The sequence below is a fragment of the Leopardus geoffroyi genome, chromosome E2 (assembly GCF_018350155.1).
Source record: "Leopardus geoffroyi isolate Oge1 chromosome E2, O.geoffroyi_Oge1_pat1.0, whole genome shotgun sequence".
NCBI lineage: Eukaryota > Metazoa > Chordata > Mammalia > Carnivora > Felidae > Leopardus > Leopardus geoffroyi.
In genome coordinates this window covers 61,468,670-61,489,592 of record NC_059335.1, presented here as the reverse complement: position 1 = coordinate 61,489,592, position 20,923 = coordinate 61,468,670, and the positions used below count along the sequence as shown (strand labels likewise).

The window sequence follows — 20,923 nt, the reverse complement described above, 5'->3', positions numbered from 1 at the left end:
GAGTCTGGGGGTCTAGCCTGGGACCATCTTGACAAAATTTGCCCTGGGTGCTCAGGAGCCCCCCTCCCCACCCCCGCAAGGACTGGGATGCTGAGAACACACAGCCTCATAGCTCGGAAGGGTTGTTGCCTTTATTAAGGGTGTCCAGACTGTGTGTCTGTGTCGGGAACTGTCCACAGCTTCCTGCCCTCAGCTGAGCCCCGGTGCCTGCTCAGGAGAGGCCGGGCCTCGTGCCTGGGGAGCCGGACTCTCCCTGCCCTGATGCCACCATCTCCCCGGGGCCGGAGGAGGACCCTAGAGGTCCGGGCCCCAGGGCATCACAGAAGGCCCAGGCCCAGGAGGATGGTGGTGAGGGAGGCCAGCAGGGCCCCTGGCTGCCGGTGGAGGCTGGGGGCCTCTGAGTAGCCGTACATCGTCCTGCAGGAAGCCTGCAGCTGGCCCGCCGGGATGGGCTCCTCTTCAGGACTCTGTGTGTGATCGCTCACCTGGGGACAGACACTGCTTGGGCCGCCTGCCCGCCTTCCGGCAGAGAAGGGCGGGCGGGTGCACCGGCCTCTCCTTACCTGTTCCACTGCCTCAAAGACCCTGAGCAGGTTGTTGGCCAGGGCGCCCCTGACCTCCTCCTCTGTCCACCGCCTCCTGAGTAGCTCAGCCACCAGGTCTGGGTACTTGGACACATCCTCAAGCCCCACGGGGAGCCTGAGGTGAGGGCAGAGAGAACCAGGCCCTGCGTCCCAGGGGTCAGGGCCTCGGGCCTGTCCACCTCCCCACGACCCCCTGTGGCCCCCACCCCAGGGCATCGGGGGGTCCAGTGCAGTGGCCTTCAGACCCAGACGTGCTGGGCCCGTCCGAGCTTCAGACCCTCATGACATGTTTGGGCGGGGGTGGGGTGGGGTGGGGTGGGGGACGTGGTGTGACCTTCCCAGGTCAGCCACAGGATGTAGGCCTTGCCCCTTACCTTGAAACACCATCAAAGTCCCCACCAAAGCCCACGGCTCCAGCTCCTGCCACCTTCTTGATGTGGTCCAGGTGGTCTACCGAGGAAGGCAGCGGGTGTGGGTCCCGGGAGTGGCCCTCCCCCGCCCAGCCGCCGTGGCCACTCACACGCACCAACCTGCTACTTGGGACAGGGTGGCTTCCTGTCTGCAGGAAACGTAGTCGTTGTAGAAATTAACCATCACCAGGCCGCCCGTCTGGTTCTGCCCGGGAGAACAGTGGAGCTGTGGGCACGGGAGGAGGTGGGGCACTCGGGGACCACCGCGGGGAGGGGCAGGGAGGGAGGGCCGGCCCGCAGCCCCTCACCACCAGCCGGAGCACGTCGTCGGGCACGTTGCGCCGGTGCTGGCACAGGCTGTAGGCCGAGGAGTGGCTGAAGATGACGGGAGCCACGGACAGGCGTAGGGCGGCCTTCATGGTGGCCACGGACACGTGGGCCAGGTCGATGATGACCCCCAGGCGGTTCATCTCCTTCACCACGCTCTGCGCCGACACAGGGCTCAGGGGTCGGGAAGGCTGCACTGTGTCTGCACACCCGGGGTTCACCGCAGCCCCCCCCCCCCCCACCCCACGAGTCCCGGCATGGCGGGCGGGACATTTGGGAAGGGTCCCCTCGCTGGCCAGGCGTCCGTGGACTCTTCAGTGGCTGGAAGATGCCCAGCTGCTCCAGCGGGTACCCACCCTGGGATGGCCCTGGGGCTCCAGTTTATAGGTGACGAGACAGGTCCTGAGAGGCGAGAAACTGCGTCCTGGGTCACTTCTCTGAGGGTGGCTGTGGTCCTTGCCTGACGCCCCCCCTTCCCCACCCCCCACCGCCTTACCTGGCCAAAGCGTGACAGGCCTTGGCTCTCAGCCTTGTCCTCTCCCGTGTCCACCAGCCAGTTGTCAGCCCTGGGAGAGCGGAGAGCAGCTGTGCCAGAGATGGTCGTGGCCCACCCGGATCCAGGGCGCTCGGACGGGGGGGACGGAGCCGGGGGAGAGCAGGGCTAGGGATCGGCCCTGCCCCGCGGCCCTCCCCCTCCCGCGCGGCCTGGCGGCCTCCCCGGGGTCACCTACCACGGCGTATTGCAGCTGTGGGTGAGGGTCAGGTACCGCATGCCCAGGCGGTAGAGTGTCCGCAGGACGCCCAGGCTGCTGTCTATGGAGTGGCCGCCCTCCACGCCGACAAGGCTGGCCACCCTCCCCTCCCGGAAGGCCTGCCGGATGCCTGTGAGGAGAGCTGGCTGAGGGCGTCGGGCACCTGGGCGTCTGGGGAGCTTCGACGTAAGGCACACCCGGGCGGCCCTAGCCACCCTGCCCGGGGCTGGGGCGGGCAGCGGCAGGGGCTCAGGAAGGCGGGCCGGACCGGGACCCACCTGCGCTGTTGGTGACACACGCAAAGGTCTCCGGATACATCTGGCACATGCGCTGGATGATGTCGATCTGCTCTAGGGTCCTCTTCACGGCATCCTTGTTCTGGGTGTCGCAGGGCGTGTACGCAGACCAGAACTAGGGGCCGCGGGGGAGGGCGGCTAGGACCGCTGGCCCCCGGCCCCACGCCACACACGCTTCCCTCCTGCCCCGGGAGCCCTGGGACGGCCCTGGTGGCCACCAGCGACTCCTTCCAAAGACTTGTGGCCCCAAGGAGGGACACCGCCCCGGGCACGCCTGCACCCTGGCCAGGACGCGGTGGGGAGGGAGATGGGTGGACGCCAGCGTGAGCGAGCGTGGGGCCGGGCTGAGCCATACCTGGCCCCCAACAAAACCAGCCCTCAGCTTGGGGATGTTGGTGTGTGTGTTGGCAAGGCTCGTCAGGTTGGCCCTCTCGCTCTGAAGCTGGTTGTTGAACATGGTCAGCAGCCTCCAGGGCAGGTCATTGTGCCTGGGGGTGGGGGTGGGGGTGGGGGCGGGAGAAAGGGCCAGGGCCGAGTCAGGGTGGCCACTCAGGCCGGGGGCCTCCGGACTCCCTCACAGGCTGGGAATTAGAGCCGGCCACAGGGCTGGCGGATTGCTCGTGATCCGAGCACGCCTACGCCCAGGTGAGTTGCTCGACTGTGCCCCACACCCAGGCCGGGTGACTGTGAGCGGAGAGAGCCTCTGGGAGGTGGTCCCTCCAAGGGCCTTCCGCTGCCCAAGAGGCAAGGGCAGATGTTTGTCTCCAGAATCGTCCTGGGGAACGGGCAGGGTTCAAACCACCTCCATGAATAGTGCTGGTTGACACGGGCAGCCGGGCGGGGGAGTCTTGAAATCCTCCCCTTGCAGGGAGGGGGGCAGGGAAATGGGGGTGTGGCCTGTCTGGCACCCCCCCCCCCAACACACACCCCATCCTCTTGGGGCACCGGGCCTCTGTGACAGCTCTGCCCATCCTTCTGTGCTCCTATGGAGGGAGAGAAGGAGGAGAGGGGAGGAGGAGGCGAATGGCAGGGGCCGGTCTGGGCTGCAAAGGCAAGAATCCACAGGGCTGGGCAGATTCAGCCCTGGACCCAGGAGCCAGGAGCAGCCTCGAGGGGGAGAGACCTCTGGGCTGCCAGCACCCCCTAAGTTCACACATGGAAGAAGCAGGGGACGGGGAAATGGCAAGTCTCAGACCTGCGAGGTGGAATCTGCACTTGGGTCAGCCAAGCCTGGAATACGGGACACCCGTGGAGAGCCCCCGCGGGATCCCTGATGCACCAGCGAGGGCGAGGGGCCTGGAGCCTCACCCACCCTCTCCCCCCCACCCCACTCCCGCTCCCAGCCCCATCCCAGGGGCCACTGCTCTGTTTGAGGGGCCGCTTCTGCTTTCGAGACCCCTCCCCCAGCTCTGTCCTCAACCCCCATCCAGTTCCCATCCCCAATCCTGGCTCCTGCCTCTCTGGCCTCAGTTTTTCCACCTGTAACATGGGGACGCTTTGGTACTTGGCTCAGAGACTGGACCTCCTCGGCCAGCCGTCCTGGGGTGAGCCTTTCCAAAGCAAGCTGGCTCCAGACTCTGGAAGCCCCCCAGCTCTCTCGAGGGCCACCGCCACAGCTGTGTTTTGACGTGGTCGAGTGTGGGCTGGTGGTCAGAACGCCTTTGCTGACTGAGCGGGGGCACGTGTAGGTGAGCCCAGAGTGTCCGTGCCTCTGGGCAGCACTGGGCAGGGTCCCTGGAGGGGACGTTCCTCCCGGCCTAAGGACGCCCCAGCCTCCAGCCGGCAGCCAGGAACCCACCAGGAGGGAGGGGCACTTTGCTCCAGCGTCCTCCCCTCCTGCCTTCGCCGGAGCCCGGAGTGGGGAACAGAGGTCGCATTTGCCCTGCGACCAACAATGCCCTTCTGGAGCCTGGATCCACCCTCCTTATCTGTGTGGCCTGGGCAGCACCCCCAGTGGTCAGAGGACCCTGCTCCTACTCCAAGGGGGGAGGCGACCATTCCAAGCACTTGAATGACAGCCAGCTATTGTAGGAGCGACTGCTGGAGGCCCGCTACCCACTCTCCGTCCTGTTCTTGGTAACAGAACCGCCCGTTTTTAGCAGGAAACCTGGCCATTTGAAATAAAGCGACTTCGTGTCCCTTTACTGCTGGGTGTGGCCATGTGACTAAGTTCTGCCCTTTGACAGCTCCCAAAAGCTCTCCTTGACTCGCTCACCCTTTGCCCTTTCTATGTCCCTTCCTCCTTCGTGCTGGCTGGCATGCAGACGTAAAGGCCGGGGCTGCAGCGGCCACTTTGAAGCCTGAGGTGGGAATGATGGCCGCTGTGTCACACTGTGGAACAGCCAGGACTCCCTGGGGCTCCTTCTCTTGTTGAAACCACTTACCTGAGTCTCTTACCTGCAAGAGGAGCTAATGTCACAGCGTCGGTTTGGGTCCTGTCACCTACACTTCACTGTCTGGCTCTTGGGACAATCCCGATTCCCAGATCCCAGCTCCCTGAGAATTCCGGGCTGTCGAGGCTCTTGGAGCCACTTACCCCTCCTGCGGTCCTCCCAACCCCCAGCACCTGACCTTGCACCCCGCTCTCTGTGCCCAGCTGCCCCACCCCCACCCCGGTGGGTCCTCAGAATGAAGGAGCACCTTCCCGGGCTCATACTGTTGGCATCTTCTACCAGACAGCAGGGGCTCCATCCGGGGTGGGAGCCCAGGGCAGCAGCCTCTCGGCAGACCTCTCTTTGCCTCACTCCCCTTGAGTGTGTACGAGGGGACCCCGGGGCCAGGAAGGAGGTACGGGGGAGGAACCAGGGGCGGATGGGGAAGGGCTGGCGGCCCCTCCCTTCTCTAGGGCTGCCACAGCTCCCTGGGCTTCCCGTATAAGGACACACCCCATTTTCTCTGCTTTTCTTGCAGACTATTTTGTCCAACAAAGCCCAGAGGCGTCTGCCAAATAGTCACGACCGCAACATTTATCACGCACTTACTGGGCGCCAGACAGGCACAGACAGGTGCTCCCCTAACACTTCCAGCGCCCAAGGGTGTGTGTGTGTGTGCCACACGGCCCTTCAGACTGAGTGCCCAGGGAACGGGGTCCTTGCTCCCTGCTGCTATGTTGGAAATGGGACAGGAAAGGAAGCGGGAGCAGCAGGGGTGTGTGTGCCCAGGTGGCATTTCACACGGGGGCCGGGAGAGGTAGCCCAGAGCAAAGCCCGGGAGGAGCTGAGGGAGGCAGCGTGGACATGGGGACCGGCAGGGACAGCACGAGCCTGCCTGGGGCACCCGGGAGTGTGGGGATGGCTGGGGAAGACAGTGAAGGGTCTTGGGGTCCATTGCAGGACTGAGACAATACTCTGAGCTCAGTGGGAGCCGTGACAGGTGGGGAGTTTGAGCCAGGGGACGGGAGCTGGTACTTCTGTCTCCCAGACTCCCTCTGGCTGCGGCTCTGAGACCAGACCTCCGCTGGTGGAAGGAAGGACAGCCAGAGGCTCACCGGATGACCCAGCAGAGGTGGAGATGGGGGCAAGGGAGGAGGGCAGACGCACCGGGCACCGGAGGAGACAGGCCCTGCCAGCTTGGCTGTGCATTAGAGACAAAACTACAAGGTGTCACCAGGGTCTTGGCTAGAAAGGGGTCTCCCTCTGTGGGGGTGGGTGGGTCAGCGGACAGGCAAGTCAGGTCAAGCTGGGCACACAGCACAGAGGTGACCCGGGGACCCTGTGCCTGAGGAGGTCTCCCCAAGGTGGATGCAGGAGAGGGAGAGGAATGAGAAAGGTCTTGGAGGAGGGTTAAGGAGGGGCCTCCCAGGAGAAACTAAGGCCCAGGGAGGGAATATGGCTCCTTGGGCTACATGGTTAGTTCGAGGCGTGCCCTGGGCCAGGCCCCAACCTCCTCTATCCCCAGCACCCACTCTGAGCTGGGAGCTGGCACCCAGGGTGCAGGGGGTCAGCTTGTAGGGCACCCCAGGAGCTGCTGAGGGCCACAGGGGCCTTTTAACTGCTCCATTCCCTACAGACCATCATCTGCTGAAGCTTTAGGGGGGCCCTAAGAAACCCCACGAATAAGCTGAGGCCAGCAAAGGCAAAAGCCATGTTGTGGTTGAAGAAACTGAGCCCCAGAAAAGATAAGGCAATGTCAGTGCCAGGGTCACATGAGCTCCTAGCCCCTCCGGCCCCGGACCCCCCGTCCCGTCCCCAGTGGCCACTTACCCGTCAATGACAGGTGTGCCCCGCATGATTCTCTCAGCCTCATCCCGGAACTGGTCTCCAGTGCAGACGGCCACCAGGGTCCAGAGCCACCAGCTGGTCCTCATGACACAGCGACCAGGGACCCGCTTCGAGCACTGCTCTGGCACGTCTGGCCTCGCCTGGCCGGCTTGGGTGTGGAGTCCAGCCAAGGCTAGAAGGAGCTGGTCTGCGAGCCAGAAGAGAGAACGGAGGCCTTTGGTCCTGGTGATTATTGCCAGGAGGTGTCCCATTTAAGATTCATTCCAGGGTTCAATCAGTAACCAGCACTCCCTCGGGAGGGGGGTGGAGGATGGGAGGTCCTGGACCCTGTGGGCCGGGCGTTGCTGTCTGGGCCAGGCACAGGCATAGTAGGAGGCTGCTGACCCCAGGGGAGCAGAGCCAGGGTGAAAGGGCAGGCCTGGGAGGGGCGACCCTGGGTAAGGTCTCAGCCTGCATTAGTAGTACTGTCTTATTCCCTCTGCAAACTCAGGACCTGGCGGCCTGTCTAAGATCTGCAAACAAGAACTGAAACATCATTCAGATTTGCCTCTTGGAATGTTTGCCTGTAAAAACAGTCTTACATCATCATGGAAGACGGAATGCAGCCCCCCAGGATGCTCCCATCATACCACCCACTGCTGGGGGTCGGGCCCTGGCTCCTGGCCCTGCCACCGTCTGGCTGTCCAGCCACCCACACTCTGGCTGCAGGCTTCTGGCCGAGCAGGCTGGACTCGGCGGGTCAGAAATCCGGAGGGTCAGCATTTCCTTAGCACGGAGGTGGCTCTCCAGGCTTCCTGGGCACTCAAGGCTCCTGATGTCTTTGCTGGAACCCATGGATCCTGGTCCCAGGGCTGGGCCAGCGTCCAGGGTTCCAGTGGGCACCCGGGCTGGGAGAGAGCCAGGCCAGGAAGGCTGCTGAGAGGTGTGGGTGAGGCAGGGAGGCTCAGGAGGGCAGGTGGGCAAGCCTGGGGGTGGGGGCCCTTGGACCCCATCCCCTCAGCAGGCTCCCTGATGCCTCTGCACCTGGACGGTGCTGGAGCCTCATGCAGACCTGCCCTGCGGAGCCCCCCCTGTGCCCCCCCCCCCAAGAATGGATCCTTCCACCAGCCTGAGGAGGGAGGTCACGTCCCAGCCCCGGCTCTGCCCATTAGCTGGGTGTCCGTGCCTGGGCCCAGCCTGTGTCTCCTGTTGAAAGGGCAGCACGAAAGGCTGCGGGGCGCACGGTGCTGAGGGTAGCAGCCCTGGTCTGCTCCAGCTCCTCCGCACCCCTTGAGAGGAGGAGCAGGGACCCAGGGACCTCCTCTGTGCCACTGGCCCCAGACCCCATGCGAGACTTTCTCCGCCAGGATCCCCATCCCACCAGGGTGACCCTCACCCACCCCCCACTCCGGCCACAGGCTCTAAGCAGACCGCGGGCGCTGGGGAGAGGCGCTGGGGAGGGTGACGAAGCCCTGGGGCCAGCTGGAACCAGGAGTCTCCGCGGAAGTGGCTGGCACGCACCTGCTTGCCCTTGGCCGTCTTCTGCACAGCCACTTGTGTCCACTCACCTCCAACCTCCCGACCTGTCTCCTCGGGGCCTGGACGCTTCCGTGGGCGGGGCTCTGGTCTGCTTACACCGGCGGGCCGCCCTCTCCACGGGGTCCCTTTTCCCGGGATCTCTCCCGGAACCCGTTCCCTGCTCTTATTTTTTGCCTGCCCCCGATTTTTCTATTTCTGTTTAACTTTTTTTTTTTCTTATCCGTTTTGTTTCGGAGTTGGGTCCTCAGAACGTGTAACTGTATTTGATTTCTCAGCCTCGTCTGAACACGCTGTCTTTCCACGTGATCATTCAAGCCAGAATAATGATGGTGGTGGTGCTGGGCCCACTGTTTCTTGTCCCATCTCGAGGCTCCTCCCCTGTTTCTTGCTTTAGCCAAAATTTTCAGGGTATTTCAATTCCCTGTCTCCGGGAGTCTCACTACTTTGCTAGCGGTGATATGTGTAACAGTTGTATTTAAATCAGTATTTCTCCTTCAACAGAGAAGTCCTTCCCAGGAGGTTACAGCCAGCCGGGGGCTGAGCCCTTGATTTAAATGTAACTATGTAACTACATCTTCCCCTGGATCCAGTTTCCTGTGCGCTGTATTTGCTCCTGTCTTGAGATATTTATTCTAACTTATCTCTGGCTCGTCTACAGTACTTTCTTGGGCCATGCCCCAGGAACACTTGCATCCCGGTGAATTCGCTCAGGGGCTTCTCACGACCACTTTCCAGCACGGCAGCCACGGCAGCCACGGCAGGTCAGATTCCTTTGGACACACACAGTCTGGCGGCTGTGAGTTCTTCTCTAACCCTTCATCCGTTGCCACACAGCTCCATGTGTCTGTCCTTCGAAACCTGCCTGACCCTGGATTTTGACCTTCTCTCCATCTTCAAGTTCAGGATTCGTTTACGTTATTTATTATTATTATTATTATTATTATCATTAAATTCTCTGGTCAACCCTTTGTAATACTTTATTAGTTTAAAAGCCCAACAGAAAAGGTCTTAACATACCCTCATCCCACCCCGCGGTGGGAGGTGTACCCCATCACCCCGGAAAGGTGGGCTACGTGGCTGTTCCTCTTTTCCCAGCTTTGCACATCACACCTTGACTTCCTCTTTCCCCTCACAAGTTTGGTTCTCTCCCATTGGTCCCTGGTTCTCCCAGGTACCCAGGTCGCACAGGGCTGGTGGAGTGTGAGGAGAGCCAGGCATTAGCTTCACATGCAAATTTCAAAGTGGGGGGGGGGGGGGCACAAAAACTTGAGCCATCGAGGTCAATAATATTTTCATGCAATATTTCTAAAAATAAAAATTTGTGCAAAAAAAAAAAATCCATGCTGGACAAAATATAAACTTTTAAATGCAGGCAGGGCCCGAATTCTGACTTTTCCGTTTGCCCCCAGCTCCAACACAGTCCCACCTGCCTCTAGTCTCAGGGAACATTCACATTCTATTGGCTCAGGACAGAGGACAGCTTTCCAGGAGCTGAGCTGTGGGTGTGACGGCACTTAGGTGCTGCCCAGAGGAGAGGACTCAAGGCCACCGGGATGCACCAGGTGGGAGGACCCGTGCAGCCTTGTCCTAAGAGTTCACAGCATCACACTGAGCACGAGTGGCACTGAGCCTGAGGGCAAACCTTCTGGGGGCCCGGGTTCGGGTGTGCATCATTGCTTTGACTCACACGCTGTGGGGGACAAGGCAGCAAGCCTTGTGCGAGCTGCTCAGAGCCCTCAGCCTCAGTATCTCTGTGAAACAGAAGTCATTCCAGTCCTGTTGGAAGCGCTAACGTGTAGAGCTCCCAGCGCACCCGGCGGATCAAGGCGTTCTCAGCTCCCAATTCAGCTTGCTCGTTCCATATGGTTTTATTGTTCACCTGGAGTTTCTGGTTGCTTTTATTTTTTTTTTTTTTTTTCATTCCACTGGGCGCTGTTAATCATATTCTCTATCTTCTAAGCTCTGTGCCTCATACCTACAGCCCCTAGCTTTGGATTGATGGTTTCCACTTAATTTCTACACTACGAGTCTGCCTCCTTTTGGGTTTATGTTCTTACTTTATTAGAGCGGGTCCTCAAATCATTCCTTAGTAGTGGGTGTGTGGGAAGTCCAGATTAGAGTCCCCGGGGGTTTGCACATGGTCAGCAGTTTTGCTGGACATGTACCACTGAGCTGTAAACCATTTTCCCTTGGAGCTTGAAGGTGTCCGCACTGTGTTGTTGATGGGGCATCCAGTGTTGGTCAGAGCCCCGGGTCTTGCTGGGGAGAGGACATGTTGCCTTTTCTCCACAATCTTCGTGAGTCACGTCTTCGTCCTGGGGTTCTGCAATTTTTCCATGGCGTGCCTTAATTTGAGGCTCTATTTTTCATTCAACTAGCTCAACCCTCAGGTTTACCGATTGGAAGTCTCTTTCTGCCTGTATCACAGGGCACCATTTCTTCTCTCCCACTTACTCTCTCTCCTCTCTCCTGGCCCTGCTCTCCACCAGATGCCGGATCTCCTGTGTTCATCCTTTGTGTCTCGTTTTAGGTTTTCTTGTGCTTTTACTCTGTGTGCTAAGAGATTTCCTCAATTTTGACTTTCAGCACTTGCAATGTTTTCTTTCAGGGATCATAGATTTAATCTCCCAAGAGTGGTCTGTGGTTGATGTTTTCCCCTCGGCACTCTGTTTTTGTTACGGAAATAATGTCTGATATCGGGGGTTCTGTTTTCATCTGTTTACCAGACGATCGCTTGTTTCTTCTGAACTCGTTTTTTCCCGTACTTTATCCGGACCTCGTGTTGCGTTTGCACACTTCCCTTAACCACTGGCCGTCTTCGTCACTTCACATTGAAGAAGGCAGTGACAGCAAAGCTGGGTGTGCTGTGTGTACCCAGACAGCCTCCTGGCTTCAGATTTGGCATGAAATGAGCACGAGAGAGGGTCACGTCACACAGGGGACCCCTTAACGCCAGAACTCGACTTGGGCACTTGTAATGCAGCTCCGATTTCCAGACAGACGAAAATGTTAAGGGAGGCCCTCCTGGTGTTCTGGTGTTTTCCACCTGGCTGTAGGATCCGTGCATCCATGTGAACAGCTCCCTTGTCACGTCCACCCCTGCAGCGTCAGAGCCGAGTTCCCTTCTGGTTTCTCCTGGGTGGGCTGTCCCCCTCCCGCCCCTGCAGCCCCCTCCACAAATATTCCCGACGGGTCTCCCTTCTCTGCTTCATAGATGGCCTCTTCCAGCCTGTTTTCAATCCCGGAAATGTGTTGAAATCTGAGTGCTGATGGATGCTTTCCATTCTCTGATGTCGCAAGTTCTGTTCTCAACCCGAATGCGCCAGAACAGGGGATGTGCGTCTCAGCCTCCCACTGTGGCCTGGAGGACGCTGGCGTGGTACCACAAAGCCTCCTCAGTGTTTGCTTTTCATCCCAGTCGCCTCCACTTGGCCTGGTTGCTGCACATGGCACCCATCTTTTTGTAACTTTTATTTATTTTATTTTTACGTCTGTTTTGATTTTGAGAGAGAGAGAGAGTGAGTGAGAACGAGTGGGGAGGGGCAGAGAAAGAGGGGGGCAGAGGATCTGAAGCGGGGCTCAAACTCCTGAACTGCGAGACCACGAATCAGGGCTCCAGCCAGAGTCGGAAGCCCGACCGACTGAGCCAGGCAGGCGCCTGCGGCCGTCTTTCTCATCGTCATGTTGTAGTGGTTCAGGCAGAGCCAGGGGCTGGCCTGGCCCAGGCCATTCGTTTTTAAGGTTCACTGTGAGGAGGGAGGTCAGGGCTTTGTGAACAGCACACACTTCAGAAACAGACAGTCCTGGGTTCGAACCCCTGGCCGTGGCAGACTGCATTTTCCAGAGACGGCTGCACCATTGCCTCGTGGCCCACAGGCTCTCCTCACCGTGCGACGCTGGCCCGTCTGTGGAGAGGTGACTGGCTTGACCTACCAGCCGCTAGAAGGTGGGAGGTGTCACTTCTCTGCTCCTCCCTGGCTCTGTCTCCTGGGACAGTCCTCCGGAAACCTGGCCTGGCTGCTCTTGTCAACAGGGCCAGCGCGGTGTCAGCCGACGGCCAGGCACCAGCCTTCCGGTCATCCGAGCAGCACCTCCCGGCTGGCGTCTGGCCCCCCTGACCTGAGGAAGCCCCAGCCCGCAGGAAACGGTGATGTGGACATGAGCCCTGTGCACTCACTGCCAAGTTTTGGGATAATTTGTTACGCAGCAGCAGAGAGCTGACACGCTGGCCATTTCCCCGTGACCAGGACTTTGGTTTTCTTGTCTGTGGAATGAGGGCGCACGGTCCCAACCTCACGGGCCCTTGTGAAGCAGCCTGCCTTCCGTTTTCCCCTTCACGACGGCCATGTTATCTGTGCCCCAGGACTGCTTCCCTGTAGTAGAGAGAAGCCTCTTGTGCCCATTCACATCTTGGTCTCACCCAGACGACGTGGGGCTGGTGTGGCTGGTCCTCAACCAGTGGGGTAGAAGCCAAGGACAGGGCTCTTGCCAGCTGGTCCCCGGGGAGGCCGCCCTGACGCCCCCTCTCAGATGCTCCTCTCCTCCTGGCCACGGAAAGGGCCACGGGGCCACTTCCCAAAGAAGCAGACTCCTCCCAATCCTTGCCTGAAGCCCTGCCCAGTAGTTTGCTTTGAATCGTTCCATTTCTTATTTAAGTAAAGGGCAAAGTGTTATTAGTTGGGAAGTTAGCACCACTTGCCATAAACAGAAGGAACGCAGTGATACCCAAAACAACTGACACAGTCAACGCAATGCCTATCAAAATAACACCAGCACTCTTCCCAGAGCTGGAACAGACAATCCTAAAATTTGTATGGAACCAGAAAAGGCCCCGAATAGCCAAAGCGACCTTGAAAAAGAAAACCAAAGCAGGAGGCATCACAATCCCAGACTTCGAGCTGTATTACAAAGCTGTAATCATCAGGACAGTATGGTGCTGGCACAAGCACAGACACTCAGATCAACGGAGCAGAATAGAGAACCCAGAAATGGACCCACAAACGTATGGCCAACTCATCTTTGATGAAGCAGGAAAGAACATCCATGGAATAAAGACAGTCTCTTCAGCAAACGGTGCTGGGAAAACTGGACGGCGACAGGCAGGAGAATGAACCTGGACCACTTTCTTACACCAGACACAAAAATAAACTCAAAACGGACGAAAGACCTCAATGTAAGACAGGAAGCCATCACAATCCTCGAGGAGAAAACAGGCAAAAACCTCTCTGACCTCAGCTGCAGCAACTTCTTACTCAACACGTCTCTGGAGGCAAGGGAAACAAAAGCAAAAATGAACTACTGGGACCTCATCAAAATAAAAAGCTTCTGCACAGCAAAGGATACAATCAGCAAAACTGAAAGGCAACTGACGGAATGGAGAAGATATTTGCAAACGACATATCAGATAAAGGTTTAGTATCCAAAATCTATAGAGAACTTATCAAACTCAACACTCAAAAAACAATACTCCAGTGAAACAATAATCCAGTGAAGAAATGGGCAAAAGACATGAATAGACACTTCTCCAAGGAAGACATCCAGATGGCCAACAGACACATGAAAAAATGCTCAACATCACTCATCATCAGGGAAAGACAAATGAAAACCACAATGAGCTACCACCTGACACCTGTCAGAATGGCTCACATTAACGACTCAGGCAACAACAGATGTTGGCGAGGATGTGGAGAAAGAGGAACTCTTTTGCATTGTTAGTGGGAATGCAAGCTGGTGCAGCCGCTCTGGAAAACAGTCTGGAGGTTCCTCAAAAAACTAAAAATAGAACTACCCTAGGACCCAGCAATCTCACTACTAGGAATCTATCCAAGGGATACAGGTATGCTGTTTCGAAGGGGCACGTGCACCCCAATGTTTATAGCAGCACTATCGACAATAGCCAAAGTATGGAAAGAGCCCAGGTGTCCATCGATGGATGAATGGATAAAGAAGATGTGGTTTACATATACAATGGAGTATCACTCGGTAATCAAAAAGAATGAAATCTTGCCATTTGCAACTACGTGGATGGAACTGGAGGGTATTATGCCAAGTGAAATTAGTCAGAGAAAGAGAGATAGCCTAGGACTTCACTCATACGAGAACTTTAAGACACAGAACAGATGAACATAAGGGAAGGGAAATGAAAATAAAATAAAAACAGGGAGGGGAACAAAACAGAAGAGACTCATAAATATGGAGAACAAACAGAGGGTTACTGGAGGGGGTGTGGGGGGGGGATGGGCTAAATGGGTAAGGGCACTAAGGAATCTACTCCTGAAATCACTGTTGCACTAGATGCTAACTTGGATGTAAGTTAATTAATTAATTAATTAATTAAATTTAAAAAAGAAGAAAAAGGGGCGCCTGTGTGGCTCAGTCGGTTAAGCGGCCGACTTCAGCTCAGGTCATGATCTCGCGGTCCGTGAGTTCGAGCCCCGCGTCGGGCTCTGGGCTGATGGCTCAGAGCCTGGAGCCTGTTTTCAGATTCTGTGTCTCCTTCTCTCTGACCCTCCCCCGTTCATGCTCTGTCTCTCTCTGTCTCAAAAATAAATAAACGTTAAAAATTAAAAAAATAAATAAATAAAAAAGAAGAAGAAAAAGAAAAGAAAGAATGCAGTGAAAATAAACACGTGGCAAGGGAACAGTGTTGTTGAGTCCCAGCCTGAGCCACAGGGCGGTCACACTGGTGGTGCTACAGCCTTCCCGGTCACCGTCAGGGCCCAGCGGGTTGGCAGAACCTCCTTGCAAGCCGCCTGCCCAGACACCCAGGGGGCCACGAGCGCTAGAGGCATCAGGTCCCCTCAGAAGCACCGGGGAATGAATTATCAGCTGAAGCTCACCAAAGACTCTTCCAGCAAAACAGCATCATGATGTGGGGTCCCAAGAGAGCCCCCCACCAGAGTTTCTCCCGCGCTCACGCCTCCAACCTTCCAAGGGAGGTAGCTCGCAGCAGCACGGAGGTCCCAAGACCCGTGACCCACCATCCCGCATGGACACACAGGCCGTGGCGCGTGAGCAAGCAGAGGAACGCACGCACCGACACGCAGAACGCAGCCTGCCACGCACCCGCCGTGTGCGTGTGCATTCACACCCACACACGCATACGGGAAAAACAGCCCGACTCATCCCACGTACACACGCACAGCTAGAGACACACGCCCCTCACGCGCATGCGAACACCGTGTCCGATCGCCCACACACAGCACTCGTAGCAAACTCGCGCAGACCCCATCCACATCGAGACGTCACTGCGTCCGCACAAATGGACACGTGACCCACACGCTCGTGCACGAACCGCAGGGGCGAGAATGCTTGGACTCATCCTACGGCCGCACCTGCGGACCTGGAGCGCACTCACGTGGTCAGCAGACACTCGGCTACCCAGGCGTGTGCACGTACGGACACACACGCAAGCACTGGACAGAAGCCCACTCACGCCCGGACGTCGGCACGTGTCCGTGATGATGCACCCGCATGCGCAGCGCAGGCCGGTCTTTGAGTCGCTGTGTGCCACCTGGCCCCCACGCTCGCCTCAGCGCACGCGGCACCGCCCTCAGCCCGTGGCCACCCCTGGAGCCCGGTATGCAGTGGCCCCCAATCAGCTCGGAGAGAGGACGGAGCAGGTGACACGTCCCCGGGAGAGCTTGGGGTACAAGGGCAGCTCCAGCCATTGTCCCAGGCTACCCTGGATCGGGGCGTCCTCAAGCCCCTCAGCCTCCCAGGCCCAGCTACGAGGCCACCACACTGACCTCTGTGCCCCCCAAAGCCTCACTCCCCAGTCTCCTCACAGACGACACCTGTGTCTGCCCGCCCTCGGGAGTTGTCTTCGGGCTGGTGGCTTTGCCACAGCCCTCCTGGTCCTGTCTCGTCCCCTACTCCCCCCCGGGGAGACCACAAGACCCTGCGGGCTGCCCCCACTGTTCTGGGCCTCGCGACCCACCGTCCACACAGAATTGGGTCCCTCCCTCAGGGGCTTCCCCCAAGACGCTCCTACGAGGTCCTGCCCCTTAGCCTCAGCTGGGAAGGGGGCTCTGGCCTTGTCTCACCACCTCTCGCACCGCCAAAGTGACGTTCTTGTCCCCCTGCTGGCACCGGGTCCCCTGCTCCTCTTCCCCTCCTCTTCCCCAGGAACCCCGGCCCCCAGCCCGTTGGGCCCTTCCCGTCCCCCACTCCCAGTGTGCCCATGTCTCAGGTGTGGCTGAACTTGTCTGCCTCTCCCCAGGTCGGGCTCAGAGGCCTCACTGGGCATACAGCAGGCACCCCCTAGGGAATGCACCCCAACCAGGTGGCCCTCCGGCGGTGGAAGGAGACAAGTCTCCTGGACCCCTTAGAACCCTGGCCCCAGCCCAGTTCCCAGGCTCCCGGGACTCACCGTGGACAGGACGGCGCGTCTGTCTCGGCTGCTTGCTTGCCGCTTCCAGCTCTGTTTTACTCAAGTTCGTCCCTCCCTCCCTCGAGCTCTCCACCCAGCTTCCCTCTCACATAAAAAGCCACCTCTTCAAAAACAAATTCCCCCGGGGGCCTCCGCAATGCACCACTCCACGAGAGCAGGACCCAGGGGCTTAATGTCTTACACATGTCAGCTGGTTGTAGTTTCTACATGAGGCCTCGGTCAGGCGTGCGCGTTTGGCCACCCACCCCCACCCCTGGGCCCAGGCAGGCAGCCCTGCATTGAGTGACGAGGAAGCAGGGTCCCCCAGACAGTGATGTGGGGGTGCTGTCAGGCAAGGTGTCGACGTCAGGTGGGAGGACCGTCGGGAGGGTGCTGGGGGCTGGAGGCTCGGAGGGCACCCAGAACCCTCCCACCAAGCTCACCCCGACTGGGGATTCCCACCCGGATACTTTGTCCCTGCCCCCTAGCCTCTGCCCAGTGTCCTCATTCCCCGGGGTCCAGAGGGACCTTCTGTGCCCAGTTACAGGAACAGGGTTGGCCCTCGCCTGCCCAGAGGCTGGGGGCCCTGGTATCCGTGCGTGTCGCCGGGGGAGGGTGATCTCCCCCACATTCCCAGCTATCAGAGGATCAAAAACAATCGTGAATCAGAATGTCCTCTGGCAGAGCTTGGGGACTTTCGAAATCGGGAAGATCTGCGTAGGGCCTGGGCTAGCTGGGGGATGCCTTCACCGAGCGGATTCAGAACTCTGAGGCTGGGCTGGAGGACTCCCTCTGGCGGGCAGCAAGTTGTCCCGACCCCACAGGGCAGGGGCCACGCAGCTGGGCCCACGCTGGGTCCCAGCAGCCCGAGGCAGGGACACAGTAGCAGGCACAGCCCCCTGCTCCCTTGCTCCGGCCCGCCCTCTGCCCTGGCTGTGGGACCCTCCTGTGCCACAGTCACCTGTCTCTGAACGGGAGCAGCCCTAGTCAGGCACCATGTGGAGGGTTCATACCAGACTTAAGAGAAACGCGTCTCGGTGATGAGGCCTGGGGTCTGGGCGGGAGGGGGGGGATCTGGACCGAGGAGGGGGCTCTGACAGAGATAGGGATCCGAGCCGAGGGCAGAGCTGGGAGGGCCCGCCGGTAAGTGGTCTGGGGGGGGGGGGGGGTGGGCGGAGCACGGCTCTCCTCCGGGGAAGGTGGAGGAGGGCTGCGTGTCCTCTGGGCCTCCCCGAGGCTCCAGCCCACCCGGTTGTGTTCACCCTCTCTGCCGTGTCCTCAGCTTCTGGAAGGAGAGTATAGGAGGACAGTTAATGAGGACAGAGGAGTGGGGTCGGCAGATCGCAAACGCTGTTCAAGCCTGTAAATGCCAGCTGTCCCCGCGTGGGCTCTGAGCCGCCTGTGGCCACGCCACCAGGTGCCGGACGGAGTTCCCCATAAAGGACGTTCAGGTGTCTTCAGGTGGCCGCTGGGCTTGGCGCGTTTGAGGGTAGGAGACACCTGTGGGTAACTTTCAAGGCTGCGCGCCGTGCCGGGTCCAGGGTTGCTGGGTCCTCGATTCTGAGGCCAGCCCAGTACGGGACCGCCACGGGGCTGGAGGCCCTAGCCGAGGGCGCCTCCCGCAGGGGTGAGGCCGCCTCAGCAGCTGTTTGGCCGGCAGATCCCTGTCCTGAGAGGCCGACGGTCCTGGGCGCGGCCCCACATCCATAGCCCCTTGTTCCAGGACGGTGACAGGGCCGCCCTGGTCATCCCCTGGATAGCTCCGCCTCCCAGCAGGGTCACTGAGCCCGGCCGGAGCGGGCGGCCTGCTGGCCTCGGCCCCTGGACGATAAAGTGGGGAAAACCGTGCCCGGCACGGGGACACTAGATTTGAGGAAGACGCGTGTGAAACGCTCAGGCCCTCTTGAGCGCTACGTGTGGGGACCTCGGGGTCCCGTTTGTGGAATGGGCTGAAAGCCCTAAGATTGACCCGAGGCTGGCGGACACTCTGGGTCCTGGCCAGGGGCTCAGGCTCAGTCCCCCTCACACCCTCACCCCTCAGGCACGAGCCCCAGGTGTCCCTGACCACCCCACTGCCACCTTCTGCTGTTGTCCTCTGTCGGCCGGGTGGGCTCCTGCAGGTGTGGCCCAGGAGGTGACCGGGTGGGGTCAGCACCCTGCAGACCCCGGGGGCCCAGGAGTGCCGCTCAGGGGCTGGTAACCCCCTTTCCCAGCTCTGGAAACTGGGCCATGGTGGACACGTGCCCAGAACACAGGGTTCCAGAGCAGTGCAGCCTTGAGTTACCGCTCAGGACAGCATGAGAGAAGGGGGCCCGGACCGCCCCTGCCTGCCCTGTCCCCCGAGTGCCCGGGAGCCCCTGGTTACACGGAGGCCACTCTCTGTGGCTTCCCGGAACCATCCCTGTGCCCCTGTTCCTGGCGGGTGCCACACTTGGATGTGTCATGTGGACCCATCAGGACCTTCGGTGAGTCTGCCCTTCTACAGACAGGAGACCGAGGCTCTGTGCTCCCAGGGGCATGTCTGGGAGACACCCGCACGTCAGGGGCACCAAACGTTCCCTCCTGCCCATGACACCAAAGCACCGGCTACCTCCTTGGGGCGGGACGCAGGTCAGGGACAATTCTGAATCCCAGGGGAGGCTCCACGCGTTACGTGAGCCTCCGCCCCCTGAAAACAGCTCTACCGTACATGAATGTTGCCACTTCCAAGCTCCCCGGGCACCAGGCAGTTTCGCCCCACCTGCTGGCCCGGCTCACACCCACCTGTCCCCACACGCGGCCCTGAGCCCCGGACCCTGGCTCCTACTGTGCCTGTCCCTCTCTCCCTAAGATGTTCAGGGAGGCCCCTGAGGTCCTCTCCCCTTCATACGCAGGGAGTTCAACTTTGCCCCCTCCCAGGATTTGTGACAGAGATGTCCAAGGAAAGAGGAGACTGAGAAAAGGAAAAGTGATAGACTCCTTATTAAATAAGTAATCTTTAAACCATGACGTCACATGATGTAGAACTGACTGAGACAGTAATTCCAAGGGGACACGAAGGGACTGGAAGGCATGCTGTCCTTAGCGTTCACTGCTGACTGTGTTAGGTCTTCAGGAGGGAGGCGGCCCGGGCCAAGGTGGGAGGAGCAGGCCCCAGTGACCAGCCCGGCAGGGTCCCTGGCGGGGGGGCTCAGAGCCCACCCATCCCAGGTCCTCAGCTTCAAGCCAGGGGACCATGGGCTGCTATGCTCCAGAATATGTCCTTGCTTCCAAAGGGAAGACAAAAGAATCAGACTACATTAGATGCAAAGAAGATGTCCTGAGCATATTTTGACTCTCTTTTGGGAGTTACTGTGGCAGGAAGGTCTGGTTCTGCCTCATGAGGGCAGAACATTCTGAGGGCCGCTTTGCTTTTCATTCACACCTTCATTAATTCGGCAAGCCCTTTCCGCCTGGTGGAGAGACAGCAGTGGGCAGGGCAGGGACCCTGCTCTCCGCCAGGCAGAATCCCAGGACAGGAAGACTTCCTGGAGGAAGGAGCCAGTCGATTGAAGCCTGAAGGGCAGGTAGTGAGGTCGGAACATTTGCGGCACAGAGGAGACGTAGGAAGGCACAGGCTGGAGGGACCTCAGGAGCCTAGCCAGCCTCAGTGGGTCTGGACCTCGTCCTAAGAACAATACGGAGGGGCTCTTGACTCAAAGACACGTCAGGCGAGCCTGTTTGCTGTCTCCAAATGACGGGGCTGACCACAGCTCTCCTACCTTCTAGAATCCCGTTTCCAAGGCCACTCGTCTCCTGGCTGTGTCCTGCTGAGACTGGGCTCCAGGAGCAGGGACGAAGTTCTGGACAGAAATCCCCCAGGCAGCGGCACCCCACTGACCCCCAGCCTGCTCACCGAGGCCTAGGGGACGCAGGTGTGTCCCCACCAGGGGCTCTCCTGGCCCGGGCCAGCCCCTCCTCAGGACCTCACAGCTGGGCCAGGCTCCAACTCCAGCCACCTGCCTGCCTTCCCAGGCCTCTCCCCAGGATGGAGAAAATGCCCCGTTGGCCCTGGGTCTCTGAACGTGGGCAAGGAGGAGTGGGGGAGGGGAGGGGAAAGAGCGGGTCTGAGAGAACCGGATGGGCGGACGGAAGGCAGGGTCACACACACGCCATTAAATGCCACCCCCCCCCCCTTGGAGGGCCCCTTGTCAATGGCCAGAACTGTCACCGTGTTGCTACAGGGAGACGCCTGGACACATGTGGTGACTAGCCTTACTCCCTACCCTCCTCCAGTCAAAGACAAGTCTGCAGACTCTGGGGAACAAAGGCAGCGGTGTGGGCTGCACGGGGAGGGTGGGCAGCAGCCCACCGGGGAAGGAAGGGACGCGTTTCTCCCCGGGAGGGCGGGCCCTGTCAGTGCGGTTGTCCGAGCAGGATCACGTCCCTCAGCTGTGCTAAGTCCCAAGACACTTGGAGGGAGGCCT

General features: G+C 59.5%; 1 protein-coding gene across 5 annotated transcripts; it reads right to left on the bottom strand.

Moving 5' to 3' along the window:
- Positions 1–109: 109 nt before the first annotated feature.
- DPEP1 (dipeptidase 1) lies at positions 110–20,365 on the bottom strand. 5 transcript variants are annotated; one of them, XM_045440070.1, is made up of 11 exons: positions 20,219–20,365; positions 6,572–6,776; positions 2,725–2,857; positions 2,352–2,484; positions 2,053–2,236; positions 1,818–1,887; positions 1,303–1,479; positions 1,115–1,199; positions 959–1,034; positions 564–699; positions 110–485 (listed from the first exon to the last, which is right to left on the bottom strand). In XM_045440070.1, the coding sequence occupies exons 2-11, from the start codon at positions 6,673–6,675 to the stop codon at positions 318–320; spliced, it is 1,266 nt and encodes a 421-aa protein (XP_045296026.1). In that variant the 5' UTR covers positions 6,676–6,776; positions 20,219–20,365; the 3' UTR covers positions 110–317. The 5 variants fall into 5 exon arrangements, with proteins under 5 accessions (XP_045296026.1, XP_045296029.1, XP_045296028.1 ...); XM_045440073.1 differs by lacking the exon at positions 20,219–20,365 and adding an exon at positions 4,754–4,865 and having other exon boundaries at positions 6,572–6,831; XM_045440072.1 differs by lacking the exon at positions 20,219–20,365 and adding an exon at positions 4,767–4,865 and having other exon boundaries at positions 6,572–6,831.
- Between the last annotated feature and the right edge of the window lie 558 nt (positions 20,366–20,923).

What these genes read in the sequence shown, in the direction of transcription:
- DPEP1 (XM_045440070.1), bottom strand. Translation starts at nt 6,675, where the DNA reads ATGAGGACCAGCTGGTGGCTCTGGACCCTGGTGGCCGTCTGCACTGGA. An exon ending in CACAGCTGCAATACGCCGTG is followed by an intron (nt 1,888 to 2,052) that starts GTAGGTGACCCC and finishes CCGCTCTCCCAG; the next exon opens with GGCTGACAACTGGCTGGTGG. An exon ending in ACGACGTGCTCCGGCTGGTG is followed by an intron (nt 1,200 to 1,302) that starts GTGAGGGGCTGC and finishes TCTCCCGGGCAG; the next exon opens with AACCAGACGGGCGGCCTGGT.